Here is a 24608-nt window from a genome sequence, read left to right as displayed (position 1 = left end):
TTCAACATGGTAGCATGGACATGTTCAAGGTATTTTTTTAGCATCATGTTTGTAATAAATTGTTAAACTAACATTCTGAATGTGGATCATTAAAATTAATTACTTTTACAAAATAATTCAGGACTAAAAGTACAAAATGAGACAAAATTTAACACATTCTCTGCCATGTCGGTCATAATGTCCGAAACTGGAACACACCAATCGTACCATGTTGGTCATTATGACCGAAACATGTGGCTTACACTTTGTTTTCCTAGCAAGCCGTCCGCACATAAAAGTCTTTTGGCTATTCTATTTTTTTACAGAAAAAAAAGCAAAATTTGGAAATTTGCTAAATAAAGTCCAATAACCATTTTGCCACAGGAGGAAAAATTGGTGAAATCACCCTGGCAGAGAACGTGTTAATTAAATATTTCAGCTTGATTTGGGAACTTGTCAACAAACGTTGTTTCTTTCTTACAAGGAATGCAACTCTGAGATTCATATCTGTACTAATTCAAAATTCCACATGGAAACTGCACTGAAAACATACATTAATTCAATAGTATTAACATAAATTAAAAATTCTTACGTTTCTCCAGTAAAAGTTCTGGTGGAAGAATTTCAGATAACTTCCACCATCCTAACTGACCAAGTTCTGCATTTCCTGACGTAAAATACCGGGGACTGTATGTTGAAATAGCACCTGCCACTGTGCCACTTAAGTTCTTCTTTTTCTTGCTACAAAGAAATACAAATGAAAATCAAAATGTGTTCATTTTTCATTTGCAAACATGGTTGTAATTTAGAATGAATGAAGAATTGGTGCAAACCCAATCTTTGATCATTGCTAAAAGTAAAATCGTAATAAGATACTAATACAAAATTGTAAACATAATTAATTGAGATTATCTTTAACTCTTTACCATGCGGGGCAACTAGAATTTGATTAATCACGGGTTACCAGGTATTCTCCAATTTCATTTTTCCTAACTTTTCTGGGAACATTAGTATATTTTCCAGGTTGTAAATCAAGACTTTTTAGGGGAAGATTTATAACCTTCAGTCCTCAATAAACGAAAATCTATTTTCTTTTATAGCATTTATGTGTGCATATAAAAGAAAAAAAATAAAATAGACAGAAAGGGCCACCACAATATCCACTCACTGCGTATTATTTTTAAGTACATAATTGAATTTAGGAACATCATTCTTGCTTACACACAAGGAATCATAGAAAGTATGACTAACATAATTATTTCTTATTGTAAGCCTTGTGTTTTCCACATTTATGTTTACAAACCATTTTCCACATTTATGTTTACAAACCATTCCCAAAGGATTCTACATGCATTCTCTCTCTCTCTCTCTCTCTCTCTCTCTCTCTCTCACACACACACTAACAAAAATAGGAGTAAACCAATTCTATAAAGATATGTATATTTTTTCTGTTATGTGGAAAGAGAGATATTTATTAATATTAGTACTGTAGCCACATTGGTAGATTACTACACTTGTACAATTTTAAATAAAGGTATAAAACATATTCACTGTATAACAGAAGAAAACATAATTTCAAATTTAAATTGTAAATATATTAAACAACAGATATTGATATTTTGGTTATTCAACCCCCCATTTTTTTTCTCCCGGAAGAAAAAAATTCAGAGAAGCTCACTGAAACTAGACCTACAAAGGTGTGTAATCAGACCTTGTGCTCCTAGCATAAAGTCCATAATAACCACAACCACAAATAGATAAAACAAAAAATCTAGGCTAAAATATGGTCTAAAAGATATGACCACGCTGGCGGGAATGAACATAATTCTATTTACCATTACAATGCCACATCTACAGGGCAGAATTATATGACAATATGTGATAGAAAGCCATAAAATCAAAACATATCTACAGGAATTATAAAATAATGTTTACAATTGTATTTATTGCAGCCTCTTGGAACATATATGTAACCAAAATACGTAGACTAAGAGGATAAAGCACAATTAAATGTAATGGGATATATTAAATAATACTTACACATTATTTCCAAAGAAAACTCCCCAGTGTTGTATGATGTAAGCATAAATGTGCATTTTCCAATGAAAATATCCTCTTTTGCTGAATCCTTCTCCTTTTAAATGAAGATTATACAGAGCCAGCAGTAGTACATTCACCCTAAAAATAAAGTAATTTTACTTTTCAACCAAATCTGATACATTAGATTGGTGTTGATTATGAACACACATTCCATTTTCAGGAATTATCTTTGCATTTTGGTAAAATAAACTTGCACATAAGAATCTAGTAATACAATATTACGAGGGATATCAAAAAGAAATTGAGTAAATTTCTTACAGCCAAATGGAAATGTATTCACAAAAACTGAAATAGATATCTTCAAGGTTGAACATTACTCTACTTTTCCACATAAACATTCATTCACATTTATACATTTGTCCCACCGTGACACCAATTTTTCGATGACCATGCGGTAGAAATAGTTTGACTGGACGCATAACCAACGATGCATGGCTGTCGCAGCTGAAGTGTTTTTCGGCAAGGTGTTCCTTCAGTGGGTCGAACAGGTGAAAGTCTGATGGGGCCAAGTCTGGACCATATGATGGATGCTTGAGAATTTCCCAATGCCAGGAATTTACTTAATTTGTTTAATATGGAATAAAGAAGAAATCCCTCAACAGTGGAAAGAATCCATAATTGTTCCTGTGTTTAAAAAAGGTGATAAAATGAACTGCAATAATTACCGTGGAATTTCTCTACTCTCAACAACATACAAAATATTGTCTAACATTCTTTTAACAAGACTAACCCCATATGCTAATGAAATTATAGGTGATTATCAATGTGGATTTAAACGTAACAGATCAACTACAGATCAAATTTTTCACATCAGACAGACACTTGAAAAAAAGTGGGAATATAATCAAAATGTCCATCAGCTATTCATTGATTTCAAAAAAGCATATGATTCGGTCAAAAGAGATAAATTACATAATATATTAGTAGAGTTTGGAATACCTAAGAAGCTTGTTAGTATGATAAAAATATGCACCAGTGAAACAGAAAGTAAAATTCGTGTGGGTAATAATATGTCTGACAAATTTATAATTCATGATGGGTTAAAACAAGGAGATGCATTATCTCCATTGCTCTTTAATTTTGCCTTAGAATATGCTGTAAGGAAGGTAAAAGAAACTAAAGAAGGACTAAAATTAAATGGTGTGACTCAGTTGTTAGCATATGCAGATGATGTAGACTTACTGGGGGATGATATAAATACGATTAAGAATAATGCTAAAATATTTTTCAAAACTGCTAAAGAGATAGGTTTGGAAGTTAACAAAGAGAAAACTAAATATATGCTTACAGGCCGAAACCAAGTGTTAGGTAATAATCAAAATCTAATTATTGATAACAACTCGTTTGAACCAGTTTCCAAATTCAAATACTTAGGAGTAATATTAACAAATGAAAATTATATTAAAGAGGAAATAAAAAGTAGGCTTAATTCAGGAAATGCATGTTACTTCTCTCTTCATAAACTTTTGTCTTCTCGTTTAATATCTAAGAAACTAAAAGTTAAAATATACAAAACAGTAATTTTGCCTGTAGTATTATATGGGTGTGAAACTTGGTCCCTTACATTGAAAGAGGAACATAAATTGAGAGTATTTGAAAATAAGATCCTTAGGAAAATATTTGGACCTAAAAGGGATGAGGAGACAGGTGAGTGGAGAAGGTTACATAATTCAGAACTACATAATTTGTATTCATGTCCAGATATTATTAGAATAATTAAATCAACAAGACTTAGGTGGGCAGGCCATGTGGCACGAATGGGAGAGGAAAGAGGAGTTTACAGGATTCTTGTTGGGAAACCAGATGGTAAGAGACCTGTAGGAAGGCCAAGACGAAGATGGAGGGACAACGTTGAGATGGACCTAAAGGAAATCGGTAGGGATGGAAGAGAGTATATAGATCTTGCTCAAGATAGGGACAGATGGAAGGCCTGTGTTGCTGCAGCCATGAACCTTCGGGTTTAAGAAGGCTAGAGAGTTAGTTAGTTAGTTTTTTAGTTAGGAATTTACTTCTTGCGTCACTGATGCAGCCACATGAGGACGAGCATTGTCATGGAGAATGATGACCTCCTCCAGAGATTTTGTTGAATGTTTACGGCACAGCAGCTCGTAGACAATCCAGCATGGTACAATATGCAGCAGCATTTACAGTTGCTCCTTTTATTTCAAAATCAGCAAGAATGACACCTTGCCTGATTCAGAATACTGTAAGCAAAACCTTTCCTGCAGATGGGGTTGTCCTGAATTTATTGGGCAGGAGCGAGTTTGTGTGTTTCCATATCATACCCTGTCACTTTTGTTCAGGGATGTAATGAAAAACCCACGATTCGTCCCAAGTAACAATGTGGTCGAGGAACGCGTTTCCAGCCCTATGGTACCAGAGCAAATGCTCAAGACTATATCCCCCATACGGTCCTCCATATTCTGTGATGTGAGCTGTCTGGGGACCCATCGTGCTGACACTTTGCAATACCCAAGTTCTTCATGGATGATGGTGTATGCACTTCCATATGAAATGTCCACTGCATCTGCTGTTGAATTGATTGAATTGTTGTTTTAAGTCCACTTTATGCACAGTAAGGCTAATCGGGACTGGACCTACAGTTTAAAGTGGGATCCGAACCACTTGTGCCTCCACCGGGTATCGAACCCGGGACCTCTTGCTTACAAGTTGGCGACGCTACCACTGCGCCATCGGGGAGGCCCTGCATCTGATGTTGTTTGCATTGTTGACCTCTGCTCCTCCTGAACAATGTCTCCACAGCGTCAACATTCCTCTGTGTGGGGGATGTACGAGGTTGTCCAGAACGGGGTTCATTAACCCGTTTCTGCCCAATTTTTTTTTTTTTTCTGAGTACTTGCATCTATATTTGATATTTACTTACTTAGAACATAAATAAGTGTCTGAAATGATTTTTTTTATTTTTTAGTATATAGTTTGTGAGAAAACCGATGTCAACAATGGGCATGAAAGGCATCATCGAAAATTAATAGAAAAAATACATATAGTGTTTTGTTATCTTGTATTTATTATCTAATGACAAATATAAATTGTTTTTTTACACTGAACTCTACAGATACACAACATCGTCCAATCCAACAAATAATAAAGATTTTCTAATAAGGATGTTCTCATAGAAATAATGAAAATATCTTAGTTCTTTCCCTCAAAATTGCTGTTTCTTTTTTTTTTACCTTGTATGAAATGCCTTGCTGCAATTCACATGGCAGCCAACTTGACATATCTGACACTTCTTACGTGTAGCTTTTCTGCAGAACCAACACTTCACTTGCGTCACATATGTTTGAAGGTAGTGTCCGTGGCCAGAAAAACTTACTTCATCAGGTACCAGTTTGTCAACTTTCATGGTTGTCCTACCGGCTGCAGGATGCTGTTTCGTGTACATAACTAAGTATGCCCTGACAACATATCTCGTGAATCCCAGCAAGTTAAGGTTTTCTGAAGACACTTTATAAGTTAAGCGATATAATTGCCATGCGTTATTCATTGTAACGTTAAGTATGAAGGCAATCATTGGCCAGTACCACTTCTTATTTCTGATATTAATGCCATACGATGCAATATTTTGGTCAAGTCGATCAACTCCCCCATGAATGTATTGTACATGACAACACAAGCTGGTTGAGGGATAAACATATGCTTTTTGTGTGCACTTGACCACCTTTTAACTTTACAGATTGGGTCCGTACCACAAGTTGTTGAAATTACAGTTACGACACTGTTGTCATGCGTTACAGTTACGACACTGTTGTCATTATACCGAACTAATGTAATACAACTTTTTTGATCTGACACTTGAGAGTGGCTGCCTCGAGGAAGCTTTTTAAATTGTTTTGGATCTGGTAGCGGTGCTCGTTCAACCCTGTTATTTCGTATAGTTCCTGTTGCAAGATGTCCTTTTTCTCTCAGGTATTCTAGCACCCGAACTGAAGAAAATAAATTGTCAAATGTAAGTATCAACAGTATTTCCTGTGGTAGTTCCGATATAAGGTCCATAACCACTGATCCACCAACACCAAGTTCAGGGATCGTCTTCCCTGTTGAAGCATCCTGGTAAGCTTCTCCTCAGTGGTAGCAGATACTAAAAGTATGGAATATTTTGCCATTATGGTCGACGAAACTTGTGCCATTTCCATCCGTAGACAATTAATATTCTGCATTCGAACTGTGAATAAAAGTTTTGATATATTTGAGGAATTCATGGGCTTTTATGAGATTCAGAACACTTAGGCCAAAACTTAAAAAAGGGAGAGAGTGAGTCATTCATTAATTTATTTCAGTGATCCGAGCCCCCCCCCCTCCAATAATTTTGACAAGTCGGCACCCCTGACCAAGTATACACTCTGTTGTACCCAGTTAGTGTTGGCACATTCCAATCGCAGCCGCAAAGGAGGATATTAGTATAATTCCCAAAGCTTAAAGGAAAAAGCTGGAAAAGGATAAAGGAATTCATTAAATCGTCAAAAACATAAATAAATGGAAATCCAGAGGGAAGTTCACAAAGAAGACAAGAAGGGAGTCCAGATCCAGAACGTTCATTAAGAAGGAAGTCCAGATCCAGAACATCCATTAAGAAGGAAGTCCAGATCCAGAACATCCATTAAGAAGGAAGTCCAGATCCTCCATGTTGAGAAGGAAGTCCAAATCCAGACCATCCATTGAGAAGGAAGTCCAGATCCAGATTGTCCATTAACAAGGAAGTCCATATAAAAGAATATTCAAATCGAGAAAAGAAATAATAAAAAGCGTATTGAGATCAAAATTACAGAAGAATGTAGCTTATCATGTAAATATTCTGTTCCATGTATCCTGTGTTCGAATAATATATACTTTTAAAAGTCTCCATTGGAAGGCATCCTGTCTGGTTTCGTTGTCTACAAAGAACCCTACCCTGATGATATGCTAGCTGAGGTTTAAGATTAAGATTTATACACCTTGCACCAAATAGAGGTGGCAATGCAGAATCGCAAATATTCACCATGTTCAAGTTTTCCATTTTTTCTCCATTAAAATGTTCTAATGTAGTTCCCGACTTCATGTTATAAGCATGAATGTAGTAAAGGACCTTCTATAGTCAAGTTGGTTACCCTGTGCTGGTTGCCACATTAACGACATTGTGGACTTTGAAATATTTCAGGGCAGTCAGGTAACTTGTGTAGAAGTGTACAAGGAGTTCAAAAAAATCCTAGTAAATAAATAATAAATCAAGACTTACTGCCAATTAAGTCATGCTTCTTACCATGGCAACTTCTTCCTTGAAATTTCTTCCTTTCCCAGCAGGCTGCACTCCTGGCATATGAAAGTGAAAAAGGTGTCTCCATCCAGTCCACCTGGCACGCCACCACTTCTAAGGCATTTAATGTGAATTTTGACATTGCACTTCTCACACACCAAGCTTGGTATATACTCTGATGTGCTGCCAGATTGGCAATATTTGCAGACTCTATTAATGTTTTCATAGGCCATTGCACTCATTTTGTAAGTTCAACTTGTACTTTCAATGTCTTCTTCCTGATGATCCTAAAATAAAATAAAGAAATAAAAAATATCCTCTACCTAGTTGCAGGTCAACAATTTACTTTTACTTCATGATATTTGGTCTAGGAATTAATTCGTGCGCCTGGACAAGAGATGGCGTAACGAGCGTATGGTCCCACAGTTCTGTGTATCCACACATGCGTTGAAAACTCCTGTCAGCGCGCATCGTTCGTAGTATAGGGCAGTTGATTGACGCGTCAACAACAGCATTTTGTAGTCAACTGAACATGGCACAGTTCGTGCCAGATAAAGTGTTTTTGTGGGGTGTTCTGCTTCATTACTTTAACATGCAGAAAAGTGCTACCGAAAGTCATCGTATTTTGGTGGAAGTGTATGGTGACCATGCGCTAGCTGAGCGAACGTGTCAGAAGTGGTTTGCACGGTTTAGAAGTGGTGATTTCGGCCTGGAAGACCAAGAGCGACCTGGACAGCCAAAAAAATTTGAAGACAAAGAATTGAGAGCATTGCTCGATCAGGATTCGTGTCAAACGCAGGAAGAACTTGCAGAAGCATTAGGCGTTGATCAAACAACAGTTTCCAAATGCCTCCAAGCCATGGGAATGAATCAAAAGATGTCACATTGGGTTCCACATGAATTGAAAGACAGAGACGTTGAAAGACTAAAAACCACTTGCGAATTGCTGCTTCAAAGACAGAAAAGAAAGGGGTTTTTGCATCGCATTGTTACTGGCGATGAGAAGTGGATCCATTACGAGAACCCGAAACGAAAAAAGGCCTGGGTGAAGCCAGGTGAACCAGGTCCATCACAACCGAAACGAGATATTCACTGTGCAAAGGTTATGCTGTGCATATGGTGGGATATGAAAGGTGTGGTGTACTATGAGCTGCTGCAACCGGGTTAAACTATTAATGGAGAACGTTATCGACGACAATTAATGCGTTTGAAGCAAGCTCTGGCCAGGAAACGACCAGAATGGGAGAACAGACATGATAAACTTATTTTTCAACATGATAACGCTCGCCCACATGTCGCAAAACCGGTCATAACCTATTTAGAAAATGTCGGATGGAAAGTTTTATCCCACCCGCCGTATTCACCAGACGTTGCTCCTTCGGACTACTACTTGTTCGATTGCATGAATAACGATTTGATTGGACAGCGGTTCACTTCTTCAGAAGATATCGAAAAATAGGTCTCTGATGACTGGATCGCTTCAAAGGATGAGGACTTCTTTCGCCACGGAATCCGTAACTTGCCTGACAGATGGGCGAAAGTGGTGGCTCGTGATGGACAATATTTTTCTTAAGGTATTTATGTATTTTGTGTTTGAACTACAACTTCAATGTGTGCGTAACAACCGAACGAATTAATTCCTAGACCAAATACATAAAATTACTTAATCCATTTCTTAATAAAAATTAATTGTTTTTTACTTACATATTTTGCACTGCTTTTTCGGTAATATTTCCGTATAGTGGAGACACCTAGAAATCATTTATTTCGCAATTTTTTACATTGCTAATGTACAATTCTGCATTACGGAACATTTCTTTAGGTGTAATAATAAATTTCTAACGGAAATAATCTCTATTTCTTACATTTACGAGTACTTACTGTTCTTCCTTTTCTTGGTTCTCTAACACACAATATGGCGATAGCAGACTGGTTCATCGCGCGATGTGGTAGTGTTTTGTCGATTTGGAGTGTGAATGCAGTGTTTTTACCTTATTCACTGAAAAATACCTAATTTCGTGGCCAGATTGGAAATTATGCTAATACCTCGTTAGCCCCAAAAACCATCGACGTTAGCCCCACAAACCATCGACGTTAGCCCCACAAACCATCAACGTTAGCCCCACAAACCATCGACGTTACCCCCACAAACCATTTCCGGTAAGGTTAGGTTAGTTTAGGCAAACATAGTTAAAAAACTTCACGACGCATCCTAGACAAGTCATCTTCTTGCGAAAACGGCATGGTTTGCAACACTTACTGGGGGTTTACATCATCTAAAACACGTGAACATAGAGTTCAAGTGCAGAAAGCAAATGGCAGCAACAGCAATTCCGTGTCGGAGAGATATTTTCCCAGAAGAAAACATAAATTGGCATTGAAAAGGATAAAAACTACATTCCCGAAACTCTACAACGCTACAGAAAATGGTATATGCTAAATTGAATGAAATGAGTGCTAATGGAACCGAACCTAACCTCACCTCGTAGGCATACCTCGTCCCTGTGATGGTTTGTGGGGCTAGTCGTGGATGGTTTTTGGGGCTAACATCAATGGTTTGTGGGGCTAACGTCAATGGTTTAATAATTAAATATTAATAATAATTAATAATTAAAATTTCACCTTGAAGAATCTTTCGCAATGCAGAATAGGTAAGTACAAATGTTAAAAATGACTAAATAAACGAGTGAGAGGTGTTAGGGACGCTACTGAAGTTTTACCTTTTACCACCAATCAAGAAATTGCTCTTTAGAAACAAAGTAAAAATATCTTCACCACAGTTCAATACAATTTTAGATTTCCAAATATTCAATTTTTATCAAATCTCAGTACAGATATGTAACAATGTAAATTCACTATACTCTAAAAAAATAGCAAAAATTCGGTAACAGTTCTGTATATCGGAGACACATTAAAATCGGATATTTTGTGTTTTGCATGGTTCGTACTTACTTATTGTGTATTGCAGAACATAGTTCAAAGTGCCATTATGCTTTTTACATGAAAACAAACACAATTTTTCACATAGAGAGTAATTTTTTTTATTCCTTTTTTCGCTTGTGTAACACACAACATGGCGGGCAAAACTTGACTACCGTAGTGGGTATGCAGTGTTTTCAAACCTTCTTCACTGAAAAATACCTACTATCATGTTCGTCACGTGTGCAAATTGTACATTATGCACGGGTAGCTGACGGATAGCCCCACAAACAATTTCTGATAAGGTTAGGTTAGGTTAGGCAAGCATAGTTAAAAAAAAGGGGGGTTGAAAACACTGACAGGGGGTTACATCATCAAACGTACACAGCATTTGGTTAGCAAATGAAAGCAATTGCAATTGTGCATCGGTGAGATATTTCTCTTGAAAAATACATGATTTCCTGCTCAAAAAGATTCCACAATGAAAGAAAATACCTCATCGAACGATGGAAACCTTAGAGAAACTCATTTCCGTAAGTAGTTTCTTCTGTAAAAATGAAGAAATGTGTCTCCGATATACGGAACTGTTAACCAAAAATTCTGGACCACAAGCATAGTTTAGTTTATTTGCATTTTGGGTAAGAATTTAAAATACCGGACCCATGCGTAATTTCTATCCTACTTCTTATACTCACGAAATACGTAGTCCCGATGAAGTATCTGAGGTTAACATGAGGGGGTGACGTGTTGAAATTCTTAATTGACGCGTAGAAGTTGTTCAACGTATCGTTCACTTTTTCAGTAATCTGTGTGGTGAGGAAGATGGCGACTTTAAAGGTAGGAAATAAAGTTATTTCCTTCGTAAGTTTTTTAGTAACTTTTAGTTGGGTACATATTAATAATACAGGGCATTTGTTCATATTTCGCATAGTCAATAATTTAGGACACTTGATCACGATTGTGTAGTTAAAATTTGTCGTTCAAGTGCTACGAAACTGACTTTTTTTTTACGGTGCTCACAAACCATTCACGCATAGACCCACAAACCATTCGGTACTATTATAGTATGGAAGTGACACCTATAAATCATATATTTTGTACTTTTTTACATTTCTAACGTATATTTTGGAATGCGGAACATTTCCTAAGGTGAAATAATGCATTTCTAAGTAAGATAATGTCTACTTCTTACATTTACGAGTACTTACTATTATTGTTATTTCGATTCTGTAACACATATTATGGCGACAGTGTACTGGTTCATCGCGCGTTGTGCGAGTGTTTTGTTGATTTATGCAGTGTTGCAACCTCTTTCACCCGAAAATACCTACTTTCGTGCCTGGATTTGAAATTATGCTAATACCTCACAAACCATTGACATTAGCCTCACAAACCATTGACGTTAGCCCCAAAAACCATTTTCCCGTAAGGTTAGGTTAGGTTAAGTTAGGTTAGGCAAGCATAGTTAAAAAAAATTATAAAAATAAAAATACTCGACACGTCATGTTCTAGTGAAAACATGGCGAGTTTGAAACACTGACTACGGGATTACATCATCTATTGTGCTCTCATGCAGAAAGCAATTGGCGGCAGCAGAAACAGCATGTCGGACAGAGATTTTCGCAGAAAACAACATGTATTCGCAATAAAATGGATCAAAACTACATTCACGAACTTCCACAACGCTACAGAAAACGATTTCCGTTAAGTACTTTCTCCTGTAAATTTGAAGAAATCCGTCACCCCTATACTATAATGTTACCAACCATGGTAAAATTTTTGTATCCCCAAAACGTATTTCTTCAATTTTACAGGAGAAAGTACTTACCGAAATGGGTTTATTTATACTTTAGGAAGGTCTTGGAAGTTTGTTTTCACCTCGTTGAAATTTTTTTGCCGGTAAATCATATAATTTTCGACATTAATGTCACTCCGATGCACGAAAGCTGTTCCCTTGATGTCCGTCTACTACGTGAACCAAATATTTGCGAGCGTTTCATGACGTAACAACTGGTCAGTGTTTCCAAATACGCGGTTTTGTAACTGTGTAACAGTTCTAGAACGTAAATAAACGTGAGTTACTGTTCATCATTTCTGATTACGAACTTGCGACAACATGACGTGCACAGGATCAGTGGCATGCTCAAAGTGAGGTTGATGGGGGTTATAACCCCCCCCCCCTTTCGCCCACAATTTCTAAGGCTATTTATGAATGGTTCGTGGGGTTATTTATGAATGGTTTGTGGGGCTATTTATGAATGGTTTGTGGGGCTATTTATGAATGGTTTGTGAGGCTATCTGTGAATGGTTCGTGGGGCTATTTATGAATGGTACGTAGGGCTATATATGAATGGTTTGTGGGGCTATTTATGAATGTTTCGTGCGGCTATCCGTGAATGGTTTGTGGGGCTATTTATGAATGGTTTGTGGGGTTTTCGAACCCAAAAAAAATTCTAATTTTGAAAAACAAATTTAACTATGTTTGCCTAACCTAACAGAACCTAACCTTGCCGTGAATGGTTCGTGGGGTTTCCGAACCTGGAAAAAATACAAAATCAGTAACACGAAAGTAGGTATTTTCTATGAAGAAGGTTGCAACACTGCATAACCACTGATCATGGACTACGCTAGTCAAGATTTCTCCGCCATATCGCGTGTAACGCAAGCGAAAGCGAACAAAATAAAAATACTCGATATTTCGAAAATTGAGATTATTTGCGTGCAAAAAAATGAAACGCGAACTTGAAGAACCCTTAGGAATGCAGAAAACGTAAGTATCACTGTGAAAAATACGAAAATAAGGGAATTAGAGACGTTTGGTGGTTACTGAAATTTTAATCCAACCATTCACTGTAAGGTTAGGTTAGGCAAACATCGTGGTAAATTTCGTTCTAAAACGTAAAATATTGAAATGACCATTGTTTTAGTGGAGAAATCCAGGGTTTCTGTTCCGATCGCGGACCACTCAATTTCGCTTAATTTGCAATTTCTACACGTGACCCCCAAATTTTAACTTCAAACTCGTGATTAGGAGGCCTCAATGAGTGAGTATGCGAAATATTACAAAAATCGGGGAGGGGTCCGGTATTGTAAATTCGCTCCGCGTTTTGACTTATTCGTGACTGGTCGACACCCAGTCTACAGTTCCATAAAATACCTTTTTGAGCAAATATGCGCATCTTACCTCTAAAATCTCTTGATATCTTGCAAAAATGAAGTCTTTGCGAGAAATTTCAAAAAGTTGTGAATATCTCGGGTACTATAATCAAATCATAAAATTGCATGATCAAGTGCAAGGGAGATACGTATGTTCGTAATAATTGAACAACTGTCATGTTTGTTTGAATGTACAGAATAGAAGAAAAATAACATAGTATGAATTAATTAAATTATGTGTCATTACCAAAACGCTATCAGCTATCAGTGAGCCATCGACGGACCTCTACACAAATTTCCAACGTCGATTAAATAACACATGTTTAAACACATGACAACAGAGAGAAAACACTTGATGTTTGTAAACACAAACAGCAACCATAAATTGTATGTCGTGGAAGTTAAAACAACTTCCAATACCACTTGTCAACATTTGGCGCTACAATTTGGCTGTGTGTGCTGATAACCTTCATTATTTGAGCTCAACTGCTGAATTAGCTTTGATCATGATCATAGACATACTACATCAACTATAATTCACAGTAGTGATGGGATGGGATGTCCGCCATTTTTGTTTGAAACAAAAAGAAGAAGACCTTGAATGCGCATCGTGATATTTAACTAGCAAGTATGTCAACCAGCGGTAATATAAAAATCAGTTATACATTAAATAGAATTTAGGGAAATAATATATTCTTAAGTTTTGCGTTTTATTGCATTATTTGCATTTCGAGTGAATTGTTCTTCGATCGATTTGATAAATTTCTTCATACTATGTTAGAGGTACAAGTGTATTATTAGTCGGACCCAAAAGGGTCATGTTCCTCCGTTTTAGCTTAAATGATAAGTAATGATGATGATACTTGCGTTAAAGAAAGGATAGCAGAGCTCTAATGTGTTGCTTCCATACTACTATAAACATATCATAATCCATAAAATCACAAGTTGAATTATTCATTTGTTGTTGTAGTTTGGCTGTTTTTATGTTTTAATTTGAACCGCAACCGGTATTGAGCATGTTATAAATATTAATTAACACATTGTCCCATGTTTAAATTTCATAATGAAACTTATAAATGCAGAAAATTAGTCCAAGTTCAAATGTTACTTAAAAGTATTGTGTAAGAAGTTTTAAGTCGACTTTGTACACAGATAGGCTAATCGAACTGGACCCACAGTTTAAAGTGGTATTTAAGCCATTAAGTGCCTCCACTTGGTATCACACTCTGGACCCCTTGATTACAAGGCAATGATGCTACCAAGAATCAGACATTGCCACTACGTTAACGGGAAAGTCCATAACACAAGGGAGCCCTTGGTAAAACTTCGATAGCGTCCCAACGGATTCCTTCATTTTTACACAAGAAACTACTTACCGAAATGAGTTTCTGTAGCATTTAGAAGTTCTTGTTTGTATTTTCTTTCATCGAGAAAAAACGATGTCCGTATATGCTAAATTGAACTAAATGAGTGCTAATGGAGGTAAGAGTCTAGTTTACGTCCTTTTCCTAAGGAATACGTGTCATATATCGTTGGAAAGGTTAATTTATAAGGAATTCAACAAAGTAAATCCCAAGGCGAGGAAAAGTTTCCTGGAGGAGAAAATCTAGAAAAACCGATGTTGTCCGGATATGCGTGATTGAACGTACTGAGGACATTTTTCGATGATGAAGCACATATTTAGGGATGAAATGAATGCTAATGGAACCTAACCTAACAGGCCTAACCTATCCTCGTAGGCATACGTCGTTCCCGTGAATGGTTAGTGACAGAAAGTATAAAAAGAAAAACTTACTTACTCTACGGAGAGCCGGAGCGCCAGCTGTCTGCTAGCATGGTTTTGTCAACGGGCAAGAAGGAGTGCGCAAGAAAGACGTAAACGGGTAAGAAGGAGTGGGCAAGAAGGACGTAAACTAGACTCTAGCCCTAATGGAACCTAACCTCAGAGGCATACCTCGTCCCCGTGATGGTTCGTGGGGCTAATGTCAATGGTTTTTGGGGCTACCCATGGATGGTTTTTGGGGCTACCCGTGGATGGTTCTTGGAGCTAACGTCAATGGTTTAATAATTACTCTTTATGTCAAAAATTGACCTTTTTTCGTGAAAAATGCAAAATAGCACCTTGAAGAATCTTTCACAATGCAGAATAGGTAAGTTCGAATGTTAAAAATGATGAAATAAACTAGTGAGAGGTGTTGGGACGTTATCGAAGTTTTACCAAATATTCACCATTTGACATCTAGACAATTTCAAATGACCTTATGGATTGAAAGAAGAAAAAAGTTCTTATACCGGATACTAAATGTTGCATTTTACAACTAGATAAAAAACAAATAAACTATTTCACTCTATGTACTTAAACAAATCAAATTATTATCATGCAAGTAGGCAAAGCAAACCGAAAATATAATTAATGTTTATAGGCTTTAATCATTTAATTTTAATTGCTATGAACTAATGTACAATTGTTATGTACGTTGCCCACTTACTACATCATAGTTCTGACCCACTTCCCTGCAGTGAGGCAGCTGGGCCATCCTATATATATTTAATGATACTAACATCACAGATTTCATGACAATGTTAATACAAGCTTGGTAGTATGTAATTTATGAATATGTAAACCATTTTTTGATACTACACACTTGTTCCTGTTAAGATGTCAAGGCACAAACAACTCTCGGTAAAAATCTGATATTCCCCAGACACCTATAACTTCTTCGTTTTGTCAATTTTTGACATTTGTACTTACCTATCTGCTTCACGGAACGTTCTTTAAGGTGTATTCACGTTTTTCGTCCCCGGAATCGGTGGGAAATTTAAACTAAAAAAATATTTTTGTTTGGAATTTTTTAGTCCAAATTTCCCACCGATTCCGGGCTCCGCCCCTGGGGTAATTGACCTACCGCCGCCAACTGCTAACGCTCGGCTCCAGCTCCCCGGCTTTATCTATAGAGTCCCTGTTAAAGGCATGTTAGAAATTGGCTGGAGTCACCTGCCCCCAAATGAGCCCCAAACTTTTAAATTTGAAGAAATCTGTTACATCACACAAAACACCTTCCAGATGTTAGACAATGCTACAGGAACTTATTACAGTAAGTAGTTTCTTCTGTAAAAATGAAGAAATCTGTCTGGGGAATATCAGATTAGTACCCAACTCTCTTGCTGGTTTTTCAGATTTGCTCTAAAATTTGTTGCAACTTATGAAAAATTGTGCATTACGATAGCGGCATAGTGTTTAGCATGGGTAGTGTGACGACCATGTAGAAGTAAGTTTTCAGATAATCATAATGAAAAATAGAACTAAAAGAAAAGGAGTAGGGGTGGCTGTTGGTCCATTTACCCCACTACACTCTAGTGTAATTTAAGAGATGTGTGTTCTTAATCATCACACTGATCATACTTTTGTATTTGCTTCTTACAAGTTTGAGCTTATCGTAAAGTACAGTCATCGTCATCTTAAACATGGACTACTTGAAGCTGTGTTTTATAGCTTACTGTTTGATTTATGGAATAGGCATGTACTGTGAATTGCTTATCATTGAAAGCTGGAAATAACCCATGTGGATGAGAGCAACCCGAAGAAATATTCTCACCTTTTCCTAGTTAGTAAGGAATGAGTAACTTGGAATCTTCCTTTGCCCACATCACTTTAACTCTATGTCCCAAGTCATTTTTGTAGAACCATTAATTGCTTACAAGACCAAACACCTTTGGATATACAGCAAGTTACCTGATCATGTAAAAACTATCAAACCAATAGCCCAAGTCAAGAAGGAACTAACAAAACATCTATTGTACTTTTGCTTTTACTAAATGAATGAATTCAATAACATCTAATCCAGCAACTCACAAACTCACACATAGTGCATTTGAAAGTGTAAGTAATAGTACCAACATAGATCCATAATATGCTGGGCATGATCCCATATGTGCTGTACCAGCTTAGTGCATATGTTATCTTAACAATATACCATCTGTTCTTTTTACATGCATATCACGTATCATTCATTCTCTTTATATTGTAATGCTCACTGATGTACACAATATCACAAATGTACTGCACAAACATGATTTAATACATGAAAATAAATCCTATCAAATTATGTTTTCCGAAATAGTTTTATTTCAGTGATTTCCCTACGCTATTAAAGGAACCTCAGTGTTCTACTGTGAGCTGAGACATCTGCTATAGATTTATATAGATAGTTTGCTTTGTATTTCCATAACCTTAGATTGAAAGTTATTGTTGTCTCCTTTAACCCTCCGTTGCTTGCACGACGTCTACAAGATGCCAGAGAGTCTATCAGTGACGATAACTTCTATAACGAGGTAGCTCGGATATTCCCCGGCCTGGTACCTTTCTGGTATGAGCAAATGATTTTTCAGAACGAGCTACGACAGTTCAAGTTTGTGCAATGAGGAGTTATTAGTGATATTGTCTGCACCGAGTGTCTCAGACGCCACGCGAGTACTCGTGTTACAAAATCGTACATACAACATCTGTTATAAAACACGAGTTCATTTGTCCCCAAAACAAATAATGTGTTTTATCCAACTAAAAATGTAAGTTTTTGTTGTGTATTGCTCGAGTTTTGTATTTTTTTTTTAATATGTAGGTTTTGTATTTTAGAACACTCAATGAATATTTGTTGCATTTGTGCCCAAAACAATGTTTTTTATCCAACTAAAAATGTAAGTTTTTGTTGTGTATTGTTCGAGTTTTGTATTTTTTATTAAAGATGTAGGTTTGTATTTCATTAAAAAATATATTGGTTTGAAAAACAATTGTGTTCACACTTGGGTTCATCTGAACCACAATAATCCTCAAAAAAATATGTTTTCAACGCAGGTCATCACGTGAGTCTGTCAAGATGCCATGTGAGGATCAGTGTTAGGAAAATTGGCACGAGCAAGGGAGGGTTAATAAATAAAATTATTGCCACGAGGAGTTCATCCTTTACTCCATAAAAGTAAAGAAATCACAATGATTGGATGTGTCGTAGAGTTCTCACCTCAAATTTCATATCCTGATTAGTGTATGTGCATAAAGTGAATATTGAATTTTTCTTTTTCACTTCAATTCTGACATTATTTTTCTTGTAGTCTGTGCTTGTTACAAACATTAAAACACACTTTTTGTTGGGACATTTCAGGAGAACACACACTCCCTTCAACAGACATTTATTTTTAGTTTGATTAAAGATACAGTTATAAGAATGGTTAAACATTAAGATCACAACAAAACTTTGTTTTAATCTGTACATACAAGGAAAATTCTGGCATGTTTCTGCTTCCTAAAAGCACTTTACTAATGGCAGCTGCAGATAATTATTTCTGATATTTCATTAATTTGTATATTTTTCTTTGTTGTTACTCTCATCCCATGCCATTATGATCCACAGTGATCATAAATAGCTTATGTAGATTAGACAGTGGAAAACAGGTGGAAGTCAGATTTATGTATTGTGCATGGGTGTTGAACTAACACGTTTTGGAGAGATTTTTCTGTTGGTTAACTGTAGCTAGTCTTTTGTTTTGTGGACATTATTTTTTTTAGAAAGATATAGTTTTGTATTCAGAAAATGATTAGTTGAATAAAATTAAGTAAGTTCAAATATGCTTCATTGTAATTGCTTTTCATTCTTTATCATGGCTAATCTAAATACGTAAGATAAACAAAGAAAGTAAACTCATATTGTCTAAGAGGATTACATTTTAGTTTATTCAGTATTTTTCATTGCAATATGTGTTATGATATTCTTGGACTTTCCTGTGTTAAATGTAAAGTATTAGCTATCTTGATTGACTTTCCCAACAGGTGGAATGGCTCATTCATCAGAAGATCTAAAGACTTGGAAGATTCCTACAAAAGACCATCAGCATGTGCAACTGAAAGAAGGTAATTAGCATTCCACTTCATAGCAAAGGTATAATTTTCTTGAATTTCAAAATTTTTATTTAATTAAAAAAATCAATGCTGAATTTGGTAATTTATAGATCTTTTGGTTCTGGAAATTGTTAAGAACATTTATATCACATCAACTTGATAGTTCACAGTTCTTTGATCATTCGGAATTGCCTCACTATTCGGGATCCTAAAAAGTCAGGATTAGGATGGGAATTTTTTTCGTGATCCTGCTATCAACTCTTTAGGATCCTGCATCCTGCACTCTCCTATTGGTGCAATTAGCATGAAGATGCAACAATGGGTGCCTCCAGGAACGCTCAACGTTGGAGCAAAGAACGATTTCTAAGTTGAGCATGTTTTATGTCATTTCCTGGATGCACAGTTGAGTAGCAGGGAGAACAGCTGATAAACAATTGACAATCTTCTCATGATTCATGCTTTTCACACTGCACGTCAAACTTTACTGAAGGGCCAGAAAAGTTGACAGAGATATATATATATATATATATATATATATATATATATATATATATATATATATATATATATATATATATATATATATACAGGGTGATTCTAAAGGTATAGTACAAACGAAAACCACAGATACCTCCCATGAAATAGAGACGAAAATTTCCCCTTCCACTTTGCCGAGAGATGCCTCTGTGAGGAGCTAGACAACGCCGAAAACGTGTGAAAATGAACTTCACACCTCTGTACAGCCAGTACCAGTGAAGATAGAAAGGCGGAACAAACGAAGTCAAAAGGAACACCAAAGTCGCCCTTCCGAAAAACAAGGCGGCAGCTGCGCAACGCATGCGCATGGGGTTCCACAAAGGAAATAGGAGTGTCCCGCAAGACAAGTGAAGGGAAAGGGTAGCGATCGACAACGGTAGGGACAAAAGAAGCTATGAAGCATGAAGTAACAATTGCACAGCGGGAAACAAACACCATGACTGAAGCAGTGCAGTCGAGAAAAGTAGTGCGGGGTTGCAGAACCACGGGAGGACGACATAGGATGTAAAAACACACCGAGAATGCAAGCAAAGTGGTCCGTGAAACTCGACAGGCAACAGACGCATACATGGTCGGGGCAGAAATGGCGGCGCTGGCGGTGCAGCGCAAGGGAGTCCCCAAAACACAGTGGGGAGACACCGCAGCAAGAACAAAGCACGGTGCAACAAAAGAGAAAGAGGACCGGACGGGGAATGGTACCTGCCAAGGAGACAACAAATGCGGGATGAGGGATTCCCCGTAGCAGCACCGAGGGGATGTCACACAGAGGTCGTGCGCCAGCAGGACAAACAGCAACTACGGGCACAGGAGGTTATTGCTAATGAAAGATGCACGTACAGATAGGACCACGTACCCCGTACTGACGTTGTAACAAACGTCGTGATGGGGCCCAATCAGCCTCTTAGAAATGAAGCCGGAGGCACATCGCTGGGTGGGAGCGGGCGAAAGGCTGATGGAGTGTCGTACAGACCCCACCACTCCGTACGGTGGACGACACTAATGGACGAGGTCGGAATTTTTCCATCCCGATCACCAGGTCCACCGTTCCCAGACCTGACGCGGCTGCTTGCTTCCGAGCGCAACCCCAGCCGAACAACTCGAGTCCCTCCTCGGCCGCAGCCTTCCGCTCCGAAACCAAGCGTGGCCTCACGCCACCGCAGCCGCACACTGCCGCGTGGGTGTGAGACCGGGCCGAGCAAGTCTGGACAGATAAACTGCGTGGGACAATCGTGTAATGAAGCTACGTGGGGGTATGCACGTCTGTTCAACTGCTGGGTTACCCCACATTGGTGTACACAAACACCACACGATCGTACGTAGTGCTCCCCGTCGGCTCGAGCAAGACGGACGAAGTACGTGTTGTGGGTGAATGGGGCAAGAATGAAGGACGCTACATGTGTTCCACGATGACAAGGCCCCAGAGTACATGGCCCCACCTGACGGCAGTGGTCAGGTAGTGAAGAGCACAGGCACGGGTGGCTCAGGAACGTCAACTGATTTTACCACAGCGCCGTGCGGACGTGTGGGCTGATTGGAAGTGAAGCGTCAAGGAGCGTGTCAGTGAAAGAGCCGGTGCGGTGGTGGTGTGCTTGACGTACGACAATTGAGTACGTTGTTTCGAAGCCGTTGTGACCAGTGTGTGTGTGTGTGCCACCTGTGCACTGCAGTACAGTATTCCATAATTGGCACTATCCTCACCGTACCATGGAACGCTACACATTTGTAGAACTGAGGGACATGCATTTTGTCTACGGCCTTGCAGATCGCAATGGCCGAGGAGCTGCACGCCTTTATCGCGGACGGTATCCGGAGAGGCGACAACCCGACAGCAGGTTGTTTTCGAACGTGCACCGTACCCTTGGTGAATCGGGTGTGTTACGTGCAGGCCATCATGTCTGTCACCCAAGACATGTGCGCACCGCGGCGGTCGAGGAGGACGTACTTGCTCGCGTGGACGACACACCGTCTACTAGCACCCGTAGCATTGCACGTGCAGTGGGAGTATCACAGTCGACAGTGTGGCGTGTCCTTCATGGTGATCTGCTATATCCCTATCATCCACAGGGAGTCCATGCGTTGCAGGCTGAGGATTACCCACGACGTGTGGAATTCTATCAACGACTGTTGCAGTTTTGTACCGACGATCCCCGTTTTTTGCGCCATGTGCTTTTCACGGACGAGGCAACATTCACCCGTGAGGGCATCTTCAATTGCCGAAACAGCCATGTGTGGGATTAAGAAAATCCACATGCAGCAGTCGAGGTGCACCATCAGACCCAGTTTGCAGTGAATATCTGGGCAGGTATCATCGATGAACAGATTATCGGTCCATACCTGCTGCCACCACGTTTAAATGGCCGCCTCTATCGCACCTTTCTTGCATCAGTCCTTCCAGAGCTGCTAGAAGATGTACCCCTCAACGTGCGACATCGTATGTGGTTTCAATTGGATGGAGTGCCTGCACATTTTGATGGCACAGTGCAAACCCTTTTGCACCGTACCTACCCAAAGTGCTGGATCGGCAGAGAGGACCCCGTCCCCTGGCCCGCCCTTTCACCTGACCTCACACCAATGGATTTCTTCTTGTGGGGCCATGTGAAAACACTCGTCTACGAGACCCCGGTGCCTGACAAGGAAACATTGGTAGCGCGGATACTTGCAGCATCGGCCGAGGTGTGTACCATGCCAGGGATTTTTGATAGCGTTCGCCAGAATTTCCTGCGACGCTGCAATGCCTGCATTGAATGTGGTGGTCGTCAATTTGAGCAACTTTTGTAACAACGTCAGTCCGGGGTACGACTACGTACTACGTACTATTCCTATCTGTAAGTGCACCTTTGCGTGGCAATAAACCTCCTGTGCCCGTAGTTGCTGTGTTTGTCCTGCTGGCGCACGACCTCTGTGTGACATCCCCTCGGTGCTGTTACGGGGAATCCCTCGTCCCGCATTTGTTGTCTCCTTGACAGGTACCATTCCCCGTCCGGACCTCTTTCTCTTTTGTTGAACCGTGCTTTGTTCTTGCTGCGGTGTCTCCCCACTGTGTTTGGGGACTCCCCATGCGCTGCATGTGTTTGTTTCCCGCTGTGCAATTGTTACTTCATGCTTCATTGCTTCTTTTGTCCCTACCGTTGTCGATCGCTACCCTTTCCCTTCACTTGTCTTGCGGGACACTCCTATTTCCTTTGTGGAACCCCATGCGCATGCGTTGCGCAGCTGCCGCCTAGTGTTTTTCGGATGGGCGACTTTGGTGTTCCTTTTGACTTCGTTTGTTCCGCCTTTGTATCTTCACTGGTACTGGCTGTACAGAGGTGTGAAGTTCATTTTCACACGTTTTCGGCGTTGTCTAGCTCCTCACGGAGGCATCTCTCGGCAAAGTGTAAGGGGAAATTTTCGTCTCTATTTCATGGGAGGTATCTGTGGTTTTCGTTTGTACTATACCTTTAGAATCACCCTGTATATATATATATATATATATATATATATACACACACACACACACATTTGTTTATGTCAATTGTTTAGCCTTCAAGGAGTTCGGACGTGCATGAATAGCTCTCTCTTTCCGCTTGAGTCGCCCGCTGTGAACCGCATGTAAGAGGGTCCGTCTACCCAACTCGAGCTTGCACGGAGGAGGGGATACTGCAGCACAAGTACTTATTCTGTCGTATTTTTTTTTTAATTGTTAAGAGCAGTATTGCCCGAAAAATGGGAATCAGCAAAGCTGAGTGGCAACGGATTGAAAACTCCATCTCGACAGCCATAGCGAAGGAACTCAACCAACAGTTCGGAGACCTGGACAGACGCATCGCCCTGGCATTTGCAAGTGATGCGGTGTTGAAAGAAATTAAACCAGCGCTGACCACTGCAATTAAATCTGCCGTGGAGGATGCCATTCAAGAAGTAAAAAACGATCTCGAGAGGAAAATCTCTGAGCTAGACAAGCAAGTGAAGCAAGTGCGAAAGGATCTGAATTCCCTGGAACAATATGACCGCCGCCTGAACCTTGTTTTTCATGGCATCAATGAAAGTGAGGGTGAAAAGTGTGAAGTGATTGCTTCAAAAATCATCAATGAGCAGGTGAAAGTGAAAGTGCCACAAAATGTGTTTCATCGTGTTCACCGACTGGGAGCACCGCGACGTGATGGCAAACCCCGGCCGATCATTGCGCGCTTTGTCACCTACGCCCAGAGAGACTTGGTCTACAAGAACAAGAAGAACCTCAAGGCTACAGGGACAGGTATTTTCATAACTGAAAACCTAACAAAAACAAATTTGGACCTTTTTCACAAGGTAAGGCTTAGTAAAATATTCGAACGAGTATGGACAACCGATGGGAATGTACTTGCCCTACACAACGGAAACGTGGTTAGGATTAGTGACCCGGAGGACATCGCAAAGTTCAGCAGAAAGTAACGCTGTTCCTAACGGTGGTTGTGTTTATTTTTGGAACTGCTTCCCCCATCAATGACGTACGGGCAACGGTGACCAGTCAAAAGTAGAGGGTAGGGGAATGCAGGAGAACATTCCGCGCCGAACCTTACAAAGCTTGCAATACTCTCTGCATTCCTCGATGGTGGCGAAAGGAGGGCATGAACCTGTCGCATAATAGACTGTTATATAAATGTAAACAACCCTCAGCTTGTATTCTAACTCACGCCAGAATATATCGGCAAGCTCAAAAATCTATATTTCTCCCATTTTTAGTTAATCAACAAATATTTTCATTTTTTTTATTTTTATTTTTTTGTGTCAGTATTCACATTTTTATATTAA

General features: G+C 39.0%; 2 protein-coding genes across 6 annotated transcripts in view; one reads left to right on the top strand and one right to left on the bottom strand.

The window, feature by feature from the left end:
* Atac2 (Ada2a-containing complex component 2) overlaps positions 1–13963 on the bottom strand; it is a 46188-nt gene extending 32225 nt beyond the window's left edge. The window contains exons 1-4 of one of the 2 annotated variants that reach the window (XM_083132019.1): positions 13656–13963; positions 7340–7620; positions 2020–2157; positions 572–720 (exon numbers count right to left, since the gene is read on the bottom strand). In XM_083132019.1, the coding sequence (XP_082988145.1) occupies positions 572–720; positions 2020–2157; positions 7340–7575 (523 nt within the window). In that variant the 5' untranslated portion in view covers positions 7576–7620; positions 13656–13963. Of the gene's footprint in view, positions 1–571; positions 721–2019; positions 2158–7339; positions 7621–13436; positions 13592–13655 lie in introns of those variants that run through there. The other variant, XM_083132020.1, reaches the window with a different exon arrangement.
* LOC145995790 (serine/threonine-protein phosphatase CPPED1-like) overlaps positions 13962–24608 on the top strand; it is a 36890-nt gene continuing 26243 nt past the window's right edge. The window contains exons 1-2 of one of the 4 annotated variants that reach the window (XM_083132023.1): positions 13962–14036; positions 19230–19310. In XM_083132023.1, coding sequence (XP_082988149.1) covers positions 19235–19310 — 76 coding nt within the window. In that variant the 5' untranslated portion in view covers positions 13962–14036; positions 19230–19234. Of the gene's footprint in view, positions 14052–16293; positions 16926–18239; positions 18448–19229; positions 19311–24608 lie in introns of those variants that run through there. The other 3 variants (XM_083132022.1, XM_083132021.1, XM_083132025.1) reach the window with 3 other exon arrangements.

Source organism: Lepisma saccharinum, chromosome 1, assembly GCF_977018435.1.
Source record: "Lepisma saccharinum chromosome 1, izLepSacc3.1, whole genome shotgun sequence".
Classification (NCBI taxonomy): domain Eukaryota; kingdom Metazoa; phylum Arthropoda; class Insecta; order Zygentoma; family Lepismatidae; genus Lepisma; species Lepisma saccharinum.
Note: the sequence above shows the minus strand (reverse complement) of the source record. Positions and strands in the feature narration are given on the sequence as shown.